The 24,570-nt window shown below is 37.3% G+C and overlaps 1 protein-coding gene across 3 annotated transcripts in view; it reads right to left on the bottom strand.

The window, feature by feature from the left end:
- CPA6 (carboxypeptidase A6) overlaps positions 1–9,879 on the bottom strand; it is a 365,360-nt gene extending 355,481 nt beyond the window's left edge. Inside the window, exon 1 of one of the 3 annotated variants that reach the window (XM_072604784.1) lies at positions 9,339–9,879. In XM_072604784.1, the coding sequence (XP_072460885.1) occupies positions 9,339–9,442 (104 nt within the window). In that variant the 5' untranslated portion in view covers positions 9,443–9,879. The remainder of the gene's footprint in view (positions 1–9,338) is intronic. The other 2 variants (XM_072604783.1, XM_072604785.1) reach the window with 2 other exon arrangements.
- Positions 9,880–24,570: the final 14,691 nt, after the last annotated feature.

Consider the following 24,570-nt stretch of genomic DNA (forward strand, 5'->3'; position numbering starts at 1 on the left):
GTTCTCAGGCTATGGGTGATAAAAAGTGAACTAGAGGTTTTAATGTAAGAAGAAGCATGAGGGAAGTCTTTTGGAAAAGGTCCATGGACAGAAAAACAGAAGCAACATCATGTGGGGAACATATGTGTATATATATGTATATACGTATATTATATATATACACATATACATATATATTACAGATCAACTGGCTAGAAGGAGGAAATGGATAGGAATGGGAAACATTACATTAAGCTTGATGTAATAGTGATAGGAAGTGTCCACTATAAGAAAATTTGCTGGCTCTCTCTCTCCCTTGCCCCCCTTCCCCTGCCCTTTCTCTGTCTCTCTGTCTTCCCCCTCTCCCCCTCTGCCTCTTTCTGTCTCTGTTTCTGTCTGTCTCTGTCTGTCCATCTATCTGTCTTTCTCTTCTACTCTCTCCTAAAAGCAGAGTAACTGATAAATTTGAAAGGGTAGAACTAAAGTGCTTAACAGGGAACTGAAACCCAAGCTAAATAAGATGGTAAGATACTTATCCTCAGAGAGTTCAAGTCAAGTCTCCAGGACTGGATGACCTATATTCCAGAGTACTGAAAGAACTGGCTGATGTGATCGCTGAACTATACTGTTGGTACCTCTCTGAATGGCTGTGCAGAATGGGAGGTCTGCAGAATTGAGGAAAGGCAAATGTGGTCAAATCTTTCTTTGAAACAACAACAAAAGAAGCTTTTCACACTATATAGAACAATGAGCTTAGTTTCTGGGAAAATATATGAAAACACATTACTAAAAAAGTGGTTCGTGAGCACTTAGGGAAGCTGTGATAGTGCTTTCTAAATGTTTATTCAACTAAATTGCATGTTTTCATCAGGAACAGGTCAAGCTGGATGAATGTTGCTCCCTTTTTGAGATGGTTTCTAGAGCGGTAAAAGAAGAGAATGGTAGACATTTAACGTACCTGAATTTAAGCAAGGTATTTATTATAATAATTACAATTAATGTAATTAAAATTTAATCATTTAGCAAAATATCTCAGAACTGTAGCTGATAGTTTTAATAGTGTTTCAAGGTTTACAAAGAATCTTAAATATATTATCTAAGTAGCTAGGTGGCACAGTGGATAGGGCACTGAGCCTGGAGTCGGGAAGACCTCAGTTGAAATCCATCCTCACACAATTATGAGTTGTATGACCAGGGACAAGTCACTTAATCTCTGTGTGTCTGAGTTTCCTTACCTGTAAAATGGAGATAATAATTTCACTTCCTTCCCAGGGATGTTGTGAGGATAAAATGTGATAGTATTTGTAAAGTGCTTTACAATCCTTAAAGAACTGCATACATACTAGCTATTATTATAGTTATCTCCCATAATATTCACAACAACTTTGTGAAGCAGGTAAAGGCTGCTTGGGATATGCCTCCTAACTAGAGGCCTGTGGGCAAAGACCTCTTAAAAATCTTGTTGAAGATGTCACAGATGAGATAGTTGCTCAGGTGAAAGTTGGACCAAGTGACCTCTAATGTCTCTTCTAGTTTTGAGGTTCTCTGATCCTGATATAATTATCCCAATATTTTAGAAGAGAAACAGTCTCAAGAAGCCAAGTGATTGTCTTTGGCCATGTAGCTTATACATGCCAAAGGCAGGATTAAAAATATCGGCCTTTATTTCTGATTCTGAATCTGGCACCTCACCCCCCTTTATATCAGGCTACCTTTTATGATATAAGAAAAATATAGAAGGATGTGGATTATATGATAGTACAAGTGGGTGGAATTCAAACCCATTGACCAGATGCAAATTCATAAGTTAATGGATTGATGTCAACCTGAAGAGAGCCCTCTAGTGAAATGCTCCAGGAATCTATCCTTACTCAATTATGTTAAATATTTTTTAACAAGAACCCAGTTGAAGGCAAAGATGACATTTTTATCAAATTTGCAGATGATACAAAACTTTGAGGTATAGTTATCACACTGAATAACGTTCAGGATGCAAAATATATCTTGACAGACTAAAATGGATTGAAGTTAAGAAGACGAAATTTAATAGGAAGTAATTTAGAACAGTTCACTTAGATTCCCAAACTCAATTTCACAATTAGTGCAATAAAACAAAAAGCATTTATTTTATTAAATGCCTATTATATACCAGACACTGTATATAAGATATGGATATGCCTAGGTAGAGTTCAAGTAAAGACAAGCTGAGTAGGTGCCAACACTGTGAAAGCAATCAAAAGAGCTCCTGTGAATGTAGGCTGTACTTAAAGAAGGATGACGTTAAAAAATGAGGAGAGTGATGTTCTTGATATACTCTGCCCTGGTAAAAATGTGCTTAGAGGAGTGTGATCAGTTCTGGGAACTATGTTTTAGGAGGAATGATGACAAAATACAACATATAATAAGGAAAGAGATCAGGGTACAAAGGAGATTGAAAATGACCATATGAAGAAAGGTTGAAGAAAAGGAGAATGTTTATCATGAAGAAAAGAACATTTTGGAAGGACATAACTGTCTTTAAGTTTCTGGAGGGCTCTTATGTTAAAAAAAAAAAAGGCTTGCTCTCAAAGTGAGAGACTAATAGCGATTTGTCAAAAATACAAAGTGGTAGATTTTGTCTGGTTATAATGATGAATTTACTAACAATTAAGAGTTATTCCAAAGTTTCATCAGTTGCCTTGAGAGGCAGTGACTTTTCCCCATCATGAAAGGTTTTCAAGTACAGCTTGGAAAGCCATTTTTTGTCAGTTCATTGTGGGACAGAGGCAGAATTCCCAATTAGATACACATTGATCATGACTTCACGAGGTTCCTCCTGACTCAGATTCTGTGCATCTTAGACTTAAAGCCCACATTGTGGCTTGATATTCCCATTAAATTGTGTTGATTTACAATCCTAGGAAATCCCCCTCATCCAGCTTCTTTATAACAGTAGCATAGTGTAATGCATAGAATTCTAGACTTGGAATCAGAAAGTCTAAGGTTCAGATTCCATGTCTGACACTTATTAACTTTGTCTGCGATCATCACCAAGTTACCTGAGTTTTCTGAGCCTCAGTTTCCTCACAGACAAAATGGAGATAAGTTACCTAATTCACAGGGTAATTGTGAAGTTCAAGTGAGATATTTTGTTTAAATTTCTTTATAAATTTTAAAAGGCTACATAAGTCTTTTATTATTGTAGTTGCAGATATTCAGTTTCTGAGCATAGCTAAAGATAGTTATGAAATGATTTTTATCCATTTTATCTTCATATATATCTACTTTATCTTATATATCTTTACATATGTAATATATCTTTATATAAGATATATTCAAAACATATATATTATCCATTTTATCTTTATATAATAACTTCTGCTGGACTTCCATGCTACTCATTAATCTTTATATTGTGCAATTTTTTTTATCATCCCTTTATCTCTTTCTCTTTAGTGACTATTACAAACTTTTCTCTTTTCAAGCCCCTAATTTTGCCAGTAGTCCTGATACAATAGGTGGTGACTTTCTACTTCACCAAGAAGACTGATGTAAGTAGCATTAATTATTGGGTACCTCTAGATAAGAAGTAACATTACAATGAAATCCTAAATTTCCTCTTGTACTATGAACAAGTAATGCCTTTTAAAAAAAAGAAATAGGATAAAAGTAAATGTACGGGGTGAATCTGCAGGAGTAAGGAGGACCTGTGTAAATGAGGTATAGACATGAGATAAGTGTCTGTATAGGTGCTAGGAGAACTTTTAGCTTGTGCCAAGTCATAGAAAACTATAACCAAACTTCTTCAGGCTAAAACAGAATTTTTCCAACTAGAGACTTGCAGAAATTACAATTAAACTCATAACTTTTATATTTAAAATACATTTTAAAGTCACGGAACCTAGAGTCATATGGATTTAGGGGGATTATATTGCTTCTAGGCTTAAAAATCTTCTTGAGTTCAAATCCCACCTCAGACACTTCTTAGCTGTGTGACCCTAGACAAGTTACTTAACCCTGTTTGCCTCAGTTTTCTCATCTCTAAAATGAGCTGGAGAAAGAGATGGCAAACTGCTCCAGTATCTTTGTCAAGAAAACCCCAAATGGCATCACTAAGAGTTGGATGCAACTAATCAACTGAATAACAACTCTGGTTCCTCCTGATTTAGGACACAGTTTCTCCCTATGCTGGAATGATTCTGTCCCTGCTTCTAGACAGATCCCATCACTAGTATCTGCTGTGTGTGTGTGTGTGTGTGTGTGTGTGTGTTCTCATTTCTTTTTGGAAAAAAAATATTTATTTTTAAATAAAATTTATTGAAGGATTTTTTTCAGTTCCAAATTTTCTCCCTCTCCCACCCATTGAGAAGGCAAACAATGTGATTTCAATTATACATGTGAAATTATGCAAAACATATTTTCATATTAGTCATGGTGAAAAATAAAAGCAAAACAATAAAGAAAGTAGAAAAATAAATTCAATTTTCACTCAGAGTTTATTAGTTCTCTCCTTGGACGTGGATAGCATTTTTCATCACGAGTCCTTTGGAGTTGTCTTGGATCAGTTTACTGATCAGAATACTTAAGCCTTTCATAATGGATCATTGTTACAGTATTGTTGTTACTGTATACAGTATTCTCCTACTTCTGCTCACTTCACTTTGCATCAGTTCATTGAAGTTATCACAGGTTTTTTTTGAAACCATCCCTCTTATTTATTGTAGCCCAATCATATTCCATCACAATCACATACCACAACTAGTTCAACTACTCCCCAGTTGATATTCCTTCAATTTTCAATTTTATACCACCACAAAAAACTGTTATAAATGTTTTTGTACATATAGGTCTTTTTTCTTTGATCTTTTTTGGGATACAGATATAATAATGGTATTGCGGGGTAAAGGGTATGCCCTGTTTTATAGCCCATTGGGAATAGTTCCAAATTGTTCCACACAATAATTGCATTAGTTCTCAACTCCACCAACAGTGCATTAATATTCCTATCTTTTTTTTTACATCCCCTCAAGCATTTGTCATTTTCCTTTTGTGTCATGTTAGCCAATATGATGGGTGTGAAGTACTACCTCAGAGTTGTTTTAATTTTAATTTCTCTAATCAATGCCATCCCTAGTGTCTGTAGACTTTTCTATTGTCTCCCTAAGCTGACTTTGGTTGTAAAATTAACTCACTTTGATTTTTTTTCTGAGATTTTTAGATTAAAATTCATTCTGATGCCTTTTCTAAATCTGTTTGGAATTGTGAAGGTTGATGGGTGGAGGGAAGCGGAACTTGCTGTATTTTTTTATGCCCTCTTGGTTTTGCCTTTCAGCTCTGTCCATTCTTTTAGGTATGAAGTCTTCAATTTTCTTTATAAATTCTTTTGCCAGCTTGTCTTATTTCTAGTTTATTAGAAGATGGCTAGCTTTATTCTCTAAAAGTTGTCCTTTCTTCATCCTGTTTTTTGTTTACTAAGAACTCTATCCCAATTGTACAAAGGATTCTTATTTTCCATCCTGGAATATTATAATATCATTAACATCTCTCTCTTCCTCTTCCCTCCCTTCTTCTCTCTCTGTCTCTGTCTCTCTGTGTGCCTCTGTCTCTGCGTGTCTCTACCTCTATCTCTGTCTCTCTCCATCCACAAACAAAAACCACACATTTGGGAACAAAATATAGTAATACATACATGTCTGTGATTATATTTTTTAAGCCAGACGTATATACATACATGCATTTAGAGGTATGAATAGGATGGATAGATGACTTCCAAGGTCCTTTTCAATTCAGATTCTGGTTTCTAGCTTTCAATCTTTGAGAGCTATCTGGGGCCACTGAGAAGTAAAGCAATTAGCTTTGAGGCACATAGCCAGTATGTGTCAGAGGCTGGACTTCAGTCCAAGTCTTCCTGATTCTGTGGTTAGCTCTCTATCCACTATGATGAGAGATGCCTCTCACTCTAAATATGTCATTACACATATTGATACACACATAACTAACCCTTTTTTAATAAGAAATTTAAGAAAGCTAGTGAGAATGATGGAGAATAAATATTCTCTGCTTGTATTATCTGTACTCATTTTCATTCTTTTGCATATTTAAATAATCTCTTTATCAATTTTGTTTCTTTATTCTTCAAACTATGTTTCATTTAACCCAAACTTCTCATATAATAGAGTAATATCTTACAGTTTCCTTTTCTCTGTAATCTTCCTTTTGACTTTTTTATGCAGATATTATACTTTTACCATATCCATCCCCTAAAGCCATCCATCTTTACTTCCCATCTTTCAACAATAAGCTCTCTGGGCTGCCTTAGATATTATGGTATTATGTTTTAATGCATTCTCCAAGCTCTTTAATCAATGGTCACACTTTGACATAATACAACTATAAAGCAGGAGGAGAACTCCATACTACAATAAGAACATATCATAACTTTTAAAAAAGAACAAAAGTCTGGGGAATGAAGATTGTGTAATCTAATGATGGAATTGCAACTGCAGGCCAAGCCATTTAAAAAAAAATGTAGTTGAAATTATATATTATTTCATCATCTGATCAGAAGCTAGTCACACTCAAATAAGCTAAATCTTAAGAGTTTATTGGAGACAGCAAAATGGTGTTAAATGGTTGAGACAATCCTGTCTTGTTTGGAGAGAACCTACAATTACAGAGGATAACTTAAAAGTCCACATTTTCAATAGTGAAGTTGCACAGACCTATTTGTAGTTTCAAAGAAGCTCCTCTTACAGAGACAGAAAAGTAGGGCCCCCTTTCTTCAGCCTGTCACTAACTGCCTCAGGTTTCATCTTTTAGAACTTTCAGACACCTGGTTATTTATAAGTTTAAGACTGAATCATTAGGTGACAGCCCAAAAGCAAATAGCAATTAACACTTTCATGACAATTCAGCATATAATATACTACAGCCTCATGACTGGGGCTCCAGGAGGTACAACTTCTGTAAATACAAGTGAGAAACAGTGACTGGCATCTTTTCATTCACTAAAGAATCCCTAGAAAACAGACTCACACCTGTTCAGCTGTGGCTGGAATTGTACCTTGTAATCTATGGCTGTTCATAGTGAAATCATCCTTCATAGACCACAATGGAAGAATAAAATGACAACTTTGGTCATACTAATGCCCTGTGTCATTTCTAAACCTGTAACATGTACTTTATTCAGGAGACTCAGGGGAACAGGTGGGTGGCAAGCATGAGATTTCATTAGTGTAGGGTTTGGAAGCTCTTGCTCCTTATGCAGATCATCAGCAACAGCCTCTTAGAAAGTGGCCTACAGTCATGAGAAATCAAGCTGCTTGTCCATCATCACAAAGCTATTATGTGTCGGAGTAGGGCTTCCTTACTCCCAAGAATGGTTCCCTATCTGTTGTGCCATGCATGAGGTATATGTGATATGTTAGTTTATTTTTGGTTTTGACCTGTGATTTTATCTTATTATGGGAACTCTTTCTTTGGCATTGGAGACAGACAAAGAGGAAACAGTTTGGGCCCTAAAGAATCTTGACATTCTGTGAGGTTAACAAGTTGCCTGGGACACAGAGAGGTTTACTAGTTAGAACATGACTGAAGCAGAACTTGAACCCAGGACTTCCTAACTCCAAGGTGGCCCAATGACCCTATGCTACACTGTTTTATTAATTAACATAAAAACATTTATTAAGTATTTTCTATGTTCCAGGTACTATGCTAGGTCCTATGGATATAAATATAATGAATTTGTAAAATCCCATATTTTGATTAAAAAAAAACACCAAAATCCACAAAGTACAATGCTTTCAAGGGCTCATATCACTCAGCTGCCTATAGAACTTTGACAGCTTGAATAATCTGTCTTCCCATAGTGCCCCTCCTCAAATCACAAAGGTTTTGTCTTGTTCAGTCATTTTTCAGTCATTTCTGATTCTTAGTGACTCCATTCAGGATTTTCTTGGCAAAGATACTGAAGTAGTTTGAAGGTACTGAAAAAGGAGGTTGATCCTTAGGCCCATTTGGTCCTCCGGCTTCCTCATTGAGAATGTCAACAGTGATGATAAATTTCATGATGTAGAAACCAGGACTTTAGGAACCAGAGATCAAAAGTTAACTCCTTTCTTTCTCACCCAAAAACCCAGAGGTGAAAGACTGGATCACATTACCAGATTTCTGATTCCCAGAGAGCTGAGGCCATGTTTTTAAACATTTCCCCAGGAAACTCTGTTTTTCAGTGGCCTTCTAAAAGGTTGACCATTGAAGAAAAAAAACAAGAAAAAAAAAAGTGTGTGCCAAGGTCACACTTGTAATACTGTACAGAATAATTTACAAGTGTCACCTTCTAGGAAAAAATAAACCACTATGCTATGAATCTTGGGTCCTCGTTTCCTTTCCCTATTCAATCTAAAATCTACCTCATCTGGAAACTGGTGAATGAAGGATCTTAGAACCCTGACAAAGACTTCAAGGCACTGTTTCCTCATCTTCTCATCTGCAAAATGAGAAGCTTGAACTAGATTCTCCTGAAAGCTTCCCTTTCCAGCTTTAACATTCTATAATTCAAAGATTAAAGGACAGCCCACCCCCTCCTCCCAGTCTAACTTCAAGAAAAGTATACCATCCCAATAAGAATCTTTGCCTATGCTGTGTGTAATCCCAGGAAGACTGGATTAATAGGAGCAGAGAGTGCTCAACACATTTCTTATTACCTATCCCTCATTTCAAGAGTTTCAGTGACATGAATGGACATGAACAAAACCTAAATTTATAACCAGAACGAAAGCAAAGTGATTCCCCCACTTTAGACTTCCATAAAACTTTTCTTCTTCTTCTTCCAGCGACAATAGCCAATTTTTGATCCGGTTCATCTGAGTGGAAACCACTGACATTACAGAGATATGCAAAAGTTTATGACGCCCATCCTCAAGGAGAATACTCATAATAGCTTCTAGGTTTTTTTTTTTTTTTTAATGCATTGCTGCTGAAAATTCTGACCACATACATTTCCAAAACAAAAGAATCTGAATTCAAGTCTTAATCCAGGTTAATACAATGGCACTCCCTTCACACTGACTCTCAAGCCCAGCGAACACATTGTAAAATAAAATATAGCCAATTCCCAGACCAGGGGCTCCATCACAGGGAGTCCAATTGTAAAGAGCATAAAAAGCCGGGCTCTCCCAGGCAGCATTCTTTTCTGCGAGGTAGAGCAAAGAAATGGGGAAAATTATTTATTACATTGCATAGATTTGAGTAACCAAGAGAGTCTTTCTGTAGAAACCCCCAAGTCAGAAAAGAGTGTCCCTACCAAGGGCAGGCACGTATATCGGGCACCCAGTTGGAATAAGTATTGGGAAGCTAAGGAGGAAGGCTACTGAACTTACCCTGCATAGCGATTGTTGTAAAGGTAGCAGTGTTCTGGTTCCGGGATCCGCAAAAAGAGCAGACAAAGCAGCCAGCGAGCAGCTGTCCAGCCAGGGGGCTTCATAGTGTCCGGAGGGAGTGAGCGAGCCGGCGGCAGGCTCAAAGTGGCCAGGAGCCCACTCCCTGCTAACTTCACTTCAGTCCCTGGAGAGCAGGGAGCGGGAGGAGACGGGGAGAGGTAGGAAGGGACACTGCTTGGTTTCCAACAAGGGAACAGCAGGGAGGGGAAAAAGTTAAGGCAACTGAGGAAGGAAAGTTGCTTCTAGTAAGAAGTGAGTCCTGGAGGGAGAAGCTGGAGTGGCAGCTGCTCAGCTAGGCGAGGCGCGGCTCCACACCCCAGCAGCTGAGTCCGAGTCCTAAGCAGGCTCTCCACTTGTAAAAGGGCTGGGACCTCCTCCCTCGATGCTGCTGCTGACTCAGCAGCCGGCGCCCCGCGGCGCCCTTCCTTTGGGTAACCCCTCTCTGTTTGTTTGTTTTCCCACTTCAGGCCCCTAACCCGCCTTTGACAACCATCTACCCTGTCTCCCATCCCGCTGCGCTCCACTTGCCCCCCACCCCCACCCCCCTTTAGTATTCTGCTCACACTGTGAAATGGACATAGTACCCTGTGTAATATGGTTAATTTCTTCCTGGGGGAAATTCGCTAAGATTTTTACTTTTTGTCCCATCAGGATTGATGTCCCTGTCAGAGCCCGGTATCCACTTCTCTATTAGCTTCTAACTGGATCGGAATTACTGTTATAAGAGCCTGGGTTACAGGTTATTACTCAGTCACTTGTGAATGTGTGAAACTTTCTGAAGTCTTTTTCCTTGACTGCTGTGTGCAAAGGAATAGGGGGAGGGAGGTCGGTAGATGTAAAAGTAGGAGAAAACAGTTCCTAGCCCCTTAGAAGCTTACAATTTAGCTAAGCAGTTTAGGTACACACACAGCAAAACGGACCAGACCTGTGATTTCATTGGTTGGTAGAGGGAACTCCCTCTTGTAATGCAGATCAACACCTTTTCTTTAACTTCTTATTTTATAGAGTTGCTTAAAGCATTGGATGTTTAAGTAACTTACTCAGGGTCATACAGCCAGTATTTGGCTGAGACTTGAACCTACAATTTCTTCGCTGTAGAACTTAATTCTCTATCCTTGTTGCTACTGCAGCTTCCAGGTAAGAAGAGGAGCCGTTAAATGGAAGAGACACTGTTGAGGAGAAATGAGGCACTTCAGGTATCCAGTGTGGACTAGAACAGACCTTGCTTCAGTGTAGGGACTTAAAGAAGTATAATGTGTCTTATTTGAAGAACCAGGAGAGTGAAAGAGCATCACTGATGCTTCACTGATAACTTATTTTGAACAGACCAAAAATATCACTATTCCATTGCATCTCTTAATTTTTTTCTTGTACTTTTTCAGTAGTCATGACTAAGACCACTACATAACTTGCAAAAACCAGGAAATCTCAACTACTTCCTCATATAGGAGAGTGGAATGATGACAACAATGGTGGAATAAGATGACACTGGTGTCTCTATTCAGGATGAAGCAACTGCATCTGCCATGGCTAAAGCCTCCAAACAGGGAAGAGATGAAGCTCAATCCATTGATCTACATGTATCACTATGTGCCAGGCACTGTGCTGAGGAATGAAGATACAAAAGAAAGGATACTAGAGAAAGTCAACTGGGAAATAGAGATTTCTGGCGAACAATCAGGTCTCCTCATTTTGCATCCTTACGCACAATATTCCTTCCATCTCTATGGCTTTACCCTCTGGTATCCCTGGTTTCCTTCATTATTCAAGTTCTACTTTCTACAGGAGACCTTTCCTGGTCCCTTCGCAGTATTTTCCCTACTAAAGTTACCTTTTTTTCTACTTTATATGTATCTTATATATGCCTATGTACAAGATGCATGCAGCACACACATGCGCATTATCTCCTCCTTTAGAATATAAGTATGTTGAAGGTAGGGACTGTTTCACCCCTGTCTGTATCCTGAGAGCCTCGTGTTGCACTTGGTACACAGTGGTTGCTTAATAAATATCACTGATTAATTAATTTGACAACCTTGGCTTTCTGTGGTGCAGCTTTTAAAACTTGGGAAGCCAACAGGCAAGCCTCAGAGGCAAAGAAGAGGGCCATCCAATGACCTGGGTACTATTAAAACAAGAAGAACTTGTCATAAATTGGGGGAAATCATGTAAAGAAACAATTTTTTTCTGCCTTGGGACTTCAATGTGTCAAACTAATTTAGTATAAATCTGTCATAATTCATCCACAAAGGTACCCTAGCCAAACCAGGAATGTTGGCTATGACTGGGTGGTAAGCATGCCATCAAAGGAGTCTTTCAGAAGGTTATTTGGGTTGTGGTGATGTGTTACAGCAGCTGTGACAATCTGGACTCAGATTCCAAGGTAATAACTTCTCTAGCCTTGGCAAGCAAAGATCTAAGATGTACTCTGAGGGTACCTAGAAAACTTGAGATCAAAGAGTTTCCCAAACAATGGGAATCACTCTCATTGATAGTTTCTCAGCTTTTCAGGTACCATGTTATCTGATCAAATTCCTCTTGAGAAAGATAAGCTTCCCTAAAATGTCAATAACAGAAAGAGACCATTTTAAAAGTGGAGAAGAGAGCAGATACAGGCCTTTAAAAAAAATAGAACCATTTTTAAAGGCCCTAAAATGTGGTGAATTTTTAAAACCAGTTAGGAGTATGGAAATATGGATGACTGGGTAGTGGTAGAAGAAGAGAAATCTTACTATGGCCTATTAATATTTTAGTGAACAAAACACTAAACACTTATCCATTAAACATGCTAAAAAAAATACAAATAAGCAAAAAAACCTTGATCCTGATTTACTGACTGACCAGTCATCATGAAGAGAAAAGGAAATGCAGCAGACAGAAGAGATTACTGATGTTGGGTCTATGAAAAAGTGAATCTCTGAGTCTTTCAAAGGATTACTGGTGACTTTGAATTATAGCCTGACAAACTCCTGCTGGGAATTATATGATGGAAAACTGACTATAAAGTCAAATGGGAATTTCCCTCATCTGTAAAATGAGGAAGTGGGATCTTATATATAGAACTCTGACTGAACCTCTTTTATGTACTTCAATATATCAAGGAGCAGTGATTTCATGAATGTAAGTCCTCCTACATTAAGAGTAGATAGTAATCCTCCACACCTTACTCTATGGTCTTTGTGAATTTCTGTAGGCTAAACAAATTCTATCACTTGATGATCAACCACCTGGAAATGAGTCACTCCTAAATTAGACTGGTCCTGAGCTGTCAAGGGGCCATTATTTGATGCTTTTTGGAGCATGGTAGGACCTATCAAATCTGAAATGACTTTTAATAATCCAAGTTTGCATCCATATCATGCTGAGATATCAGAGTAAGATACTGCTCTCGTGTAATTATGCTATCCTACTGGGACTTGTTTGAATTCTGCCTGAGATACCTAACTGGGTGACTTAAGGCATGTTAGATAACCTCTCTCAGCCTTGGTTTCCTCATTTGTAAAATGGAAATAATAACATCTACGTCATATTGTGAGGCTTAAATGAGATAATGTGAAACACTCTGGAAACTTTACTGTGCTATGTACATATTAGCTATCATTATTACTGTTAGTGCTGTAATTATTATTTTGTGTTATATTTACGAAACAGGGACATGAAAGTTTGCCCTTTCGGCAGGGTTGTTGGTAGTGGTCATTGGCTTTGACATCCCCTTTCCCCCCACTATTTATAGTTTTGTTTTGGGGTTTTCTTGAGATTTCTAAGTTTCAGGGTAACTTGCCTGATTTTAGCTCCAGCCACTCAGAGTAGAAGATGATGAGAGCTGGAAAGGAGGTACAAGAGTTTTCTTCCCAGCTCCAAAGGGGCTTAGTGGGATCCATTGACCCAATAGAGGACAAAATACCTGTGCCTTGAGGTTTTTATTGAAGAGGACCCTTGGCATCATGTAGGTAATTCTTGACTTACACATGAATCAGATTTAAGTGAGGCAGAGTTGTGCAGAGTTATCAGTCTCACTGTCTCCTTTAGTTGGGGTCATCAAAGTTCAGTGGCAAGACAAGAAGTCAAGATGGTTGGTGATGGTCTAGGATGCAATGGATCAACTTGACCTTTCTAAATTAAGATCTTTCCAGGACTCGCTGGGGATGAAGGGAATGACATTTAGTCACTGTAACTTAGCAAATGTTGGAGACTATTGCTTGAGATGTGTGAATCAAGGGGTGTTTATAACTACCCAACACACCCTTTTCTATTCTGGTTTGTTGGGTCTATAAGTAGAATTAAAACAAAAGAATTGGAAATTTATCTATTAGCCATAATCATGTTGGCCCTAGTTCTCTCATTGTAAAAGCTGTAATACTTTTCTGATGAATGGAAAATAGATGGCAGCAGCCACTGAAGTGGTCAAAACAATGCAATCATGGTGGTGTAGTAGGAGCTCAGCAAGGATGTGGACCCTTAACAGGAGTGGTTGCATAGGTTTCTGGGGGGAAAATAGACCCTACAAGAGGGAAATATTGGCTACCAAGAAATTCAGGTACAAGTCCCTTCCATGTTCTTTGTGGTATTGCCTGAACTACTTTAGAAGTCTGATTCTTACAGCAAGAACCACAGTTTGTGACAAATTTTTCTGGTATACTCAGCCCTTCACAGCAATGCAAGGACCTAAAAAATTCCCAATGGACTCTTGAGGCAAAATGCCTTCCATATTCAGAGAAAGAACTATGGAATTGGATTGCAGAATAAAGCAGACCATTTTCTCTTGTGTTATGTTTTGTTTTGTTTTCATGGTTTCTCCCATTCATTTTAATTCTTCTATGCAACATGACTAAGGTGAAAATATATTTAAAAAGAATGTATGTGTAGGACCTATATAAGATTGCATTCCATCTCAGGGAGGGAAGGGGGGAAGGAAAGAGAAGGAGGGAAAGGGAGGGGGAAAAATCCAAGATATATGGAAGTGACTATAGAAAACAAAACCAATTAATTAATTAATAAAAAAAGAAGTCGGATTCTTCCTGAGGAAACTGAGGGTTTTGGGGGAGAGCTAGAAATGAGTAATTCAGATGTTCCCACTAGCTCTGGGTGGGAGCATGAGCTGAAGAATCAATTTTTGAAATGCCTAAAAGATTGAACCCCACCTATGTGTACTCAATGCTGTGGACATTATCATTAGGTTGTAATCATTTGTATATGTGTCATACTTCCTTCCACTAGACTTTAGACTCCATAAGAAAACATGGAGTCCTAGATGACCACATCACTCTCTGCTTAATAAACTCTAGTGGCTTGCAATTACCCCTAGGATCAAACACAAATTTCTTTTTACAGCATGTCAAGTCCTTTACAACCAAACTGTAACCTACCCTTCCAGATTTATTATGCATTACTCCACTTCATGTAATCTCTACTCTAGCCAACCCTGGCTTTCTTGCAATTCTCCCCACATGGTGCTCCATTTTCTTTGCAATGACTATTTCCCATGCCTAGAATTTACTCCCTTCCGAGTCTCCTCCCATACTGATAATTTTTGCTTATTGATAATGAAATTTTGCTTCTTAATGGGAACATCTTTCCCATCCATTAATAAGCCCATGTGACCTGCTTAAGTCACATGGAAGCCTGAGTCACATGAATCTAAGTCACATGGAGCAGGAAGGGGTGGAACAGGAAGAGGCAGAGCTAGAGCAGAGCTGAGAGGAAGTTGGAGAGCAATCAGAGCTGGGAAAGATAGCTGGATAGCGTGAGTGAGAGAGCTTGTTTGTGATTTAAAGGAGCTGGTTTGTGGGAAGCCTAACAGAGAGAAGGTTTGGGAATGTTGTTGTCCTCTCCATTGCTATTGTGTGTAGATTTTTGTTACTATGATGGATTTGGCTTTCTGATGTTTGAATAAATATTTTGGTTCTGTCTTCTATTTGGAGAGTCTGTTGTATTGTGCGATTTAGAATTGTGCCGGGATATTCATGGCTGCTGTAGGCACTGTGAATATCATGTTGGTGCTACACCTCCCATGAGAACCTATAATCCTTCTCAAAGCTGAACTTAAGGGCTAACTCTTACGTGAGACCTCTCTTGTTCTGTGGGCTAGTGCTTCTCCTTTGAAATTACCTTGTCTTTATTTTGCATAAATTTTTACCTCATAATTTGGTGTAGCACAGTTGTCAAACATGCAGCCCTCACTCTATGTAGCCCACAACATTCCAGAGTACAGCCCCAAACAGATAAAAAAAAAAAAGGGAAACACTTGACAATAAATAAAAATACAATAAAATATAGATAAGCTAAATCAATTTGCAGCCAACAAACATACCTAAATATGGATTAGTGATTTCCATCTCTGAGATGGACACCACTGGTGTACTAGATGTTACTGACATATACTACCTGTACATCCTGGGCAAGTCACTGAATCTGCCGGGGCTCTAGGCAATGGTCTAAGACAATTGTTGTTATTATTTTTAGTCATGTCTTACTCTTCGTGACCCCATTTGGGTATTTTTGTTTGGCAAAGATACTGGGCTAGTTTGCCTTTTCCTTCTCTAGCCCATTTTGCAGATGAGGAAACTGAGGTAAACAGGGTTAAGTGACTTTCCCAGGTTCACACAGCTAGTAAGTGTCTGAGGCTGGATTTGAACTCACTAAGATGTGTCTTCCTGACTTCAGCCCCAGCACTTTATCCACTGCACCAATAAGTTGCCAATAAGGTTCCAACTTGCTTTGTAGAGGGAACTTCTATTTCAGAGTTCCTTATATCACTGAAATCATAGGTCTAGTCCCTAGTTCCATCCTATACTCTGTATATACTTATACATACAAGTTGTTTCCGCACACAATGTAAGTTCCTTCAGGGCAAGGACTGTTTCATTTTTGTCTACATCCCCAACACTTAACACAGTACCTGGTACATAGTGGGTGCTTAATAAATGCTTGAACAATGATTGATTGATTAGGGTAAGGACTACATCACCTAATTTTGGGATTTCCCCCACTGTCTAATGCAAATCAACAATAAACAATTGTTAAAATGAATTGGACTAAATCTGCCAAGGGTCCTTCTACCTCTTAAATTTTTTGATCCTGTGAGAATCAGTTGGGGAGGCAGTTTTATAAGGAAAAGAGTAGAATAATTTAAAATTTATTTTTGAAGAGCTACCTAGGGAGAAAGTGTAAAAACACAGTTGAGCTTTGTAATATACCCAGACTTTCATTTTGATCCACTTGCTCTTTAAAGCTTAAATAGTAACCATACCTTCTTGCTTTAGTAACCTTTGTGCATTACCGTTGTCTGAATCTAGGAAGGGAACACCAATAGTCAGGAGGAAATTTTCTCCTGGTCCTAGCAGTTATGTGAGAAATGCTTTGAACTGTTCTCCCAAAGTCGTTGCTAATGGCCAAATAATTGTTTATGAATTGTACATGAAATATGAAGGTCTCTGACAGCTATCAATAAAACTTAATTTCCCTACTTCATAGACAGTCACTTAATGTGTTTATTTTGGGCACATTTATCTGATATTGAGCAGATGTTCCTAAAGATTTGAATACATTGAGGAAACTGGAGAGTGTGAATTCTTGATTCTTATTGGGGAGTAGCATAGTGAAATAATAGTATTTTTATCGCCATTATCAAATTCAGTGGAATGACTGATTTTGAGTCTATCTCCTTGATATAGGGAAACTTACTGATGAAGAACAAAGGCATCAATTCCAACTTCCTTAGATAATTTAAAATTTTTTTAAAGATAAGGGTTATCCAAATAACTCCCCCAAACCTTTCTAAATTCTTAATTGAATGTTTCATAGTTAAGATACGCATTAGATCAAATATATTAAAGAGTTTTTATGTTTGTGTGTGTGTGTGGATCAATATCTTATGCTATTTACTAAAATAAGGTAAAAATGGATACATGACCTAGATATAAAGAGATATTACAAGAAACTTTGAAGAATGTAATGTAGCACTCATCAGACCTATGGATAGGTGAACAATTTATGAATAAGCAAGAGAGAGAGAGCAGAGTATATTCGCATGAATTTAACTCTTCTATTATTGGACAGCTTTTTAAAAAGGACAAAAGCATCTGCTTTCTTTTTTTAAAATTATGTTTTGTTTAATTTTTCCCATATCATGATTATTTCCTGATATCTTTCCTACACTTAACTCTACACCTTGCCAGTAGAAATGTCTTGCATTCTTCACATATATAGCTAAGTAGCACAGTGGATAGAGTGCCAGACCTGGAGTTAGGAACACCTGAGTTCAAATCTAGCCTCAGATGTTTACTAGCTTTGTTGCCCTGGGCAAGTCATTTAACCTCTGTTTGCCTCTGTTTCCTCATCTGTAAAATGAGGAGAATTATAGTACCTACCACCCAGAGTTATTATTAGGATCAAATGAGATAATAATTATAGCATTTAGCATAGTATCTGGCATATAGTAAGCGTTTTATAAATGTTGATTATTATTATTAGTTAATACACTCCTCCTGACTCTGATAATTGTCACTGGTTGTCCCCCATATCTGGACTATGTTGTCTCTGCCTCCTGGTTTCCCTGACTTCCTTCTAGTCCCACCTAAAATCCCACCTTTTACAGGAAGTCTCTCCCATTCTAGTGCCTTCATTCTGTTAATTATTTCTAATTCTTCCTCTGTCTAGCTTTTTTGTCTACAGATGTGTTTGCCTGTTGTTTCTCCCATTAGACCATCAACAGTCTCTTGCTTTGCCCTGTTGCTTAGCACATTAACTGTCATGTAGTAGGCACTTTTTTTCTGATTAACTGCTAGAAAAATTGCTTTTGTAAGATATTTTTGTTCTTATGAGACTTTTCCCTTTGTTTTTGACCTCCTTGTAGTACCGTTTATTAGTGTTACTTCTAGGTAAAAGGGTACGAACGGATGAAATCTAGTGGTTTTTAAAAAAGTATTATTCCAAATTGCTTTTTAGAATGGTTGGGCCATTTCACAGCTCCAACATCCATACATTAGGATCCCTTCAACAATTATTATTTTTGTCATCTTTGGAAATCTGATGGATAGGAAACAAAATTTCTGAGTTGTTCTAAATTTCATATTACTTTTTAGTGATTTGGTATATTCTTTTATTCATTCATTTGTTAATGGTTGCTTTTATTCTTTTGCAAACTGCCTGATGGTATAGTGTGCCCACTTAACTATTGGGCAATGACTTGCATAGCAATGGCTTGTATATTTGTAACAATTCCTTGCATATTTTAGATATCAGAACTTTATCAGATATACTTACGGCAAAGATTTCTCTTTCAATTTTGGGTGCACTGATCTTGTTAAGGTGAAAGCTTTTCACTTTTATGTAATCAAAAGTGTCTGTTTTATCTTGCTTGAATGTGTCTACCCTTTGTTTCACTGAAAAATTCTTCCCCTAGATTTCATTGTGCAAGATATCTTTTGAGTTTTAATTAATTTTAATGTTTCATTTTATTTTTTGCATGTATTCATTTGGAGCTTATTGTGGCATGCTTGTGGCATAAGATGTTATATAAAGCTACTTTTTGAATAAACCATTTTCCAGTTTTCTGAGCAATTTTTTTTAAGGGAAGGGAATAAACATTTATATAGTACCTACTATGTACCAGGCACTGTACCAAGCACTTTACAAATATTATCTCATTTAATCCTCAAAACAACCTTGAGAGGTAGGTGATATTATTATCTGCATTTACAGTTGAGAAAATGGAGGCAAACAGAGGCCAAGTGACTTGCCCGGAGTTGCACAGCTAGTAAATGTCTGAGGCCAGATTTGAGCTCAGGTCTATCATGACTCCAGGTCCAGTACTCTATCTACTTCATCACCTAACTGCCTTTTTAAGTAAGACATCCTTAATCCAATTCTTGGGTTAATAGAATACTAGGGTAATATACTTTACTGCTGATGGTCCTGTTTGCCTAGTCTGTTTCATTGGTCAACTTTTCTATTTTTAAAATAATATAGGTTTTTTTAAAAAAATTCATTTTAAACTTTAAATATAAAATGAGAAAAGAAAAAAGATTATTTTTATGTATGCTGCAAAATGAGAGGATTTGATATAAAACAATAAATTTCCATTTTAAGAAAAGCTATATAATAAATACTACACACTGTTTTCAAAGCTCCTCAGCTTTGCTTCCTGCTAGATTTTCTTTTGTTTTCTGCTATGCACTTTTTATTTTAATTCCTCTGCCAGCCCCCAGGGTATAATTAAACATGTATACACACATGCACACACATATATGTACATATGTATGCACATACATGTACACACATATACACATAGATATCTATAAACACAACACATATATACTTACACATATGTAACACCATATTATTCATATTTCCACTTGTCTTTATGCTCAGCACATACTGAAAAGTAGTTTTCGAGCATTGGCTATGTGGGTGTCCTCAATTCAATTGGTGTTTTCTTCATGGCTCCTTGAGAAAGTCTGGTAAGGTGAGAAAAGAGGATGTACCTTTAGGCATCACAATAGCACAAGTTGCTATGAATTGTCAGGGGATTCTGAGCGTTCCACTTTCTCAGTGTGTGAACATCACTTAAGCATCCCCTTGGATTCTCAGAGGGGATCTTTCAAATCTTCTCAAGCCCTCAACTCTTCTTCTGATGTCTGCCTGGAAGAGGATATCATCTACTTTATAAAGAAGCATGAGAGCATTATACTTGAGTTCCCTCATCTCCTATCTGTTATAACTCAAAACCTGGTTCCTGCTCCCCTCCCATTTCAAGAAGAGATGGCTTGCTTCCTTCTGCCTCCCTTGACCCTGACTGGACCTTCTCCTTTATTGCATGAATTACCTATCCTCTCTCTCATCTTCAATCACTTTAACATCCCCCTGTGATGTATAAAAATTTTCAGAGACACTGTCTGAGTAATTAATCATTTTATTTATCATGCTAGCAACAATTAATAAAAGGGGTCAGTGACACTGTCTAATGCCAAGGACCCCTAGTGAAACCCACTCAGTGCATACATGCACTTGGAAGAGTGGGTGTTCCCAAGGTGGCAATTGACTCTGCTTTGTTAACAATTCATGAGACAAATGAATATTATAATGAGAGATGGAGTTTTCTAATGAGAGTCTGGGAGACTTAACTCTTGTCTCTTATCAAAACTCCCCCTGCCTAGGGCAAACTAGACAGAAGGGGGTCCAACTCTGCTCAGACCTGGCGCTGGCTGGGTGGAATGTAACGGGCTGGAATTCATCTTAGATTAAATTCTTTGTCAGATTCTCTAGCTGGATGGTATATCCTACTCAGGATCTGAAAGGCATGTGCTCTGGGATCTGGGTAATCTCATTCATCAATTATGCTCTTTAGAGGCTGAACAACCTACAGTCTTCTGAAAAAAAAAACCCAAGTTCTAATTCAATAATTGATTATTAATATATGAGAGAACCTCTAATATGGTCAGATCTCTTCTACCACCTTCCAAATCCTTCTTTTGACCCACATGTCTCACATCTCCTTAATTTCATTGCAAAATTCATTGAAAAAAAAAGCTTGCTTCCACTTCATCACCACCTTCTCACTTCAAATATCCTGAGATCTGCATTCCATGAAGAAAAAAAATGCACTGGATGTGTTTGGGAAACTGAATAGTCCATAAAGCATGAAGAAAGTGAAAGGCTATGTTCAGGACACTTGGCAGGTTGAACACCATTAAATGAATAGACAATTTTGCTTGAGGAGCTACTTAAGGAGGAATAGTAAGCAAAAAGTCTTTTGCAAAAAATTTTTAGTTCACTTATATAAATACATACAAATTCATCAAAATGGTTTCTATATATAAGCTCTAGGCAGCACATAGGAAAGTACAGCCAGTACCTATTCCTTTAAAGCTATCATTAAAAACCATGTGGATATTTGCTATCTGCTTCTATGTTACACTCCCCAGGCTCTAATGTCAAGTTAGAGGAATGTACATCAATTAGTTTCTTAGCTCTGCCCCCACCTTTTGGTTACACCTTTTTCCTTTTTTTCAACATGTTATACTCTACTATTCAATTTTCACATACATAGGACAGAAAACCCCCCACGATTTAATCAAATTTATTAAAGTATCGTAAAATAGAATTGTCAACGAGACAATATTAATTCTCTTTTGCCCATAATTATAAACATTAATCTCCCAAACAAATCCTCTCCACCCCTTTTTTCTGCCCAATCCCCAAGCAGACTATTACTTGGATTCCTGAGGACTCACAGACAATATGACTTCAGTATCTTAACCCATATGCTAGACCTGAGGGCAGAGTAGATATGTTCTCTTTTTTCAATGCACACGTCATTTTGTAGCAAGAAAGTTACTAACCACCAAATGATAATTATGATATTGCAAAGGGCAACTAAGCAGCAAACGCCAAACACCAGCTTGATAGGACTTGGCAATGGTTGTATTCTATTGACATAGAATTGAAGAATTGAAGTGTCTTCTCTATTCACTGATGAAGGACTGGGATTCCAGTGGAGGCAATAGGATCATATTTATGTGTATTTTATTAAATTGTGCTGTAGAGAAGAGCTAAATTAAAACTTTATGTAAAAACAAAAATATTTCTAATATGGTGATAGTGATGAATGCTTTCTACCTGATTACACAAAGCAGTAAATAAGAGATCACTTAGAAAAGAGAGAGAACAGACAGAATAAATACAATCCTTGTTTAGAAAACATTATTGTTACAGGGTAGTAAGGAAGCAATAGAGCAGAATGTCTACATTTTGTTCTGTTTAGAAAATAACAAATGAAGAAGGTGGCATAGGAAAACAAGTATCCTAGCTCAGTGTTGGTGGAAATATTTTTTTTAGTTTGAATTTTTATTGATTTCTTTTTGGTTTTTACATTATCTACATTTCTCAGTAAGTCTCTCTAAGGTAGATATCCCTTATAACAAGATTTTTATTCAAAATTTTTTCTCCCCATCTCTCCCCATCTCCACCCCAGGACAGCATGCATCCCATATACCCCTTACACCAGTCTGTCCTCTCTTCTCTTACCTAACCTTCTTCCATCCCCCTTCCCCTCTATTTTCCTGTAGGGCAAAATAAATTTCTTCACTCCATTGCCTGTATAGCTTAATTTCCATTTGCATGCTAAAACAATTTTTAACATTCATTCTTAAAACTTTGAGTTCCATATTCTCTCCCTCCCTCCTCACCCACCTTAACTGAGAAAACAAGCAATTCAATATAGGTCACACATGTGTAACAATGCAAAACACTTCCATAATAGTTATGTTGTAAAAAACTAACCATATTTCCCTCTGTCCTATCCTGCCCTCAATTTATTCCACTCTCTCCCTTGATTTGTCTTCCCACAACAGTGTTTTCTTCTGATTATCCCTTTCCCCAATTTGCTGTCCCTTCTATTATCTTCCCTCTCCTGTCCCCTTCCCCCTTGCTTTCCTGCAGGGTAAAATAGATTTCCATATCGAATTGAGTGTGTATTATTCCTCCTTAAGCCAAATTTCATGAGAGTAAGGCTCAATTATTTCCTTTCATCTCCCCCTCTTCCCCTCCATTGTAAAAGCTCTTTCTTCCCTCTTTTATGTGAGTTGATTTGCTACAGTCTTCTTCTCCCTTTCTATTACTCCTAGTGCATTCCATTCAACAGTAAATTTTATTTTTTTGAGGTGTTCTTTCTTCATATTCAGCTAACCCTGTGCCCTCTGTCTATGTATATATACATATACAGACATATATATACAAATATACACATATACATACACACATACACCAACATACACATACACACATACCTACACACATGTAATATACACATACACACATGCACATACACACCTGCATATACATATGTATGCATGCGTGCATGTACATATATATATATATATATATATATATATATATATATATATATATATATATATATATATATATATATGTTCCCTCTAACTACCACTAAAAAAGGTCTCATGAGTTACAAATAAGATTTTTCCACATAGGAATGTAAACAGTTCAACTTTAATGAGTTTCTTAAGGCTACTCTTTCCTGTTTACCTTTTTATGTTTCTCTTGATTCTTGTATTTGAAAATCAAATTTTCTATTCAGCTTTGGTCTTTTCAACAAGAATGCTTGGAAGTCCTCGATTTCATTGACATTCCATTTTTCCCCCTGAAGTATTATACTCAGTTTTTCTGGGCAGGTAATTCTTGGTTTTAATCCTAGCTCCTTTGACCTCTGCAATATCATTTTCCAAGCCCTTCAGTCCCTCAATATAGAAGCTGCTAAGTCCTGTGTTATCCTGATTGTGTTTCCACAATACTTGAACTGTTTCTTTCTGAATGTTTGTAATATTTTCCCCTTGACCTGGGAACTCTGGAATTTGGCTACAATATTCCTAGAAGTTTTCCTTTGGGGATCTCTTTCAGGAGGTGATTGGTGAATTTTTTCCATTTTTATTTTACCTTCTGGTTCTAGAATATCAGGGCAGTTTTACTTGATAATTTCTTGGAAGATGATGTCTAGGCTCTTTCTTTGATCATGTTTTTCAGGTAGACCAATAATTTTTAAATTATCTCTCCTGAATCTATTTTCCAGGTCAGTTGTTTTTCCAGTGAGACATTTCACATTGTCTTCTATTTTTTCATTGTTTTGGTTTTGTTTTATAATATCTTGGTTTCTCATAAAGTCATTAACTTCCACCTGCTCCATTCTAATTTTCAAAGAACTATTTTCTTCAGTGAACTTTTGAACCTCTTTTTCCATTTGGTCGATTCTGCTTTTTAAAGCATTCTTCTCCTCTTTGGCTTTTTGAATCTCTTTTGTCATTTGGGTTAGTCTATTTTTATAGGTGTTATATTCTTCCTTATTTCTTTGAGTCTCCTTTAGCAAACTTTTGACTCGCTTTTCATCATTTTCTTGCATTGCTCTCATTTCTCTTCCCAATTTTTCTCCATCTCTCTTACTTTGATTTTCAAAATCCTTTTTGAGCTCTTCCATGGCCTGAGACCATTGCACATTTTTTTGAAGGCTTTTGATGTGGAAGCCTTGAATTTGATATCTTCCTCTGAAGGTATGTTTTGTTCTTTCTCATCCAAAAGGATGGAAGAAAATACCTTTTCACTCAGAAAGTACCCCTCTGTAGTCTTACTTTCTCCCCCTTTTTGGGCATTTTCCCAGCCA

The sequence above is a fragment of the Notamacropus eugenii genome, chromosome 4 (assembly GCF_028372415.1).
Source record: "Notamacropus eugenii isolate mMacEug1 chromosome 4, mMacEug1.pri_v2, whole genome shotgun sequence".
Classification (NCBI taxonomy): domain Eukaryota; kingdom Metazoa; phylum Chordata; class Mammalia; order Diprotodontia; family Macropodidae; genus Notamacropus; species Notamacropus eugenii.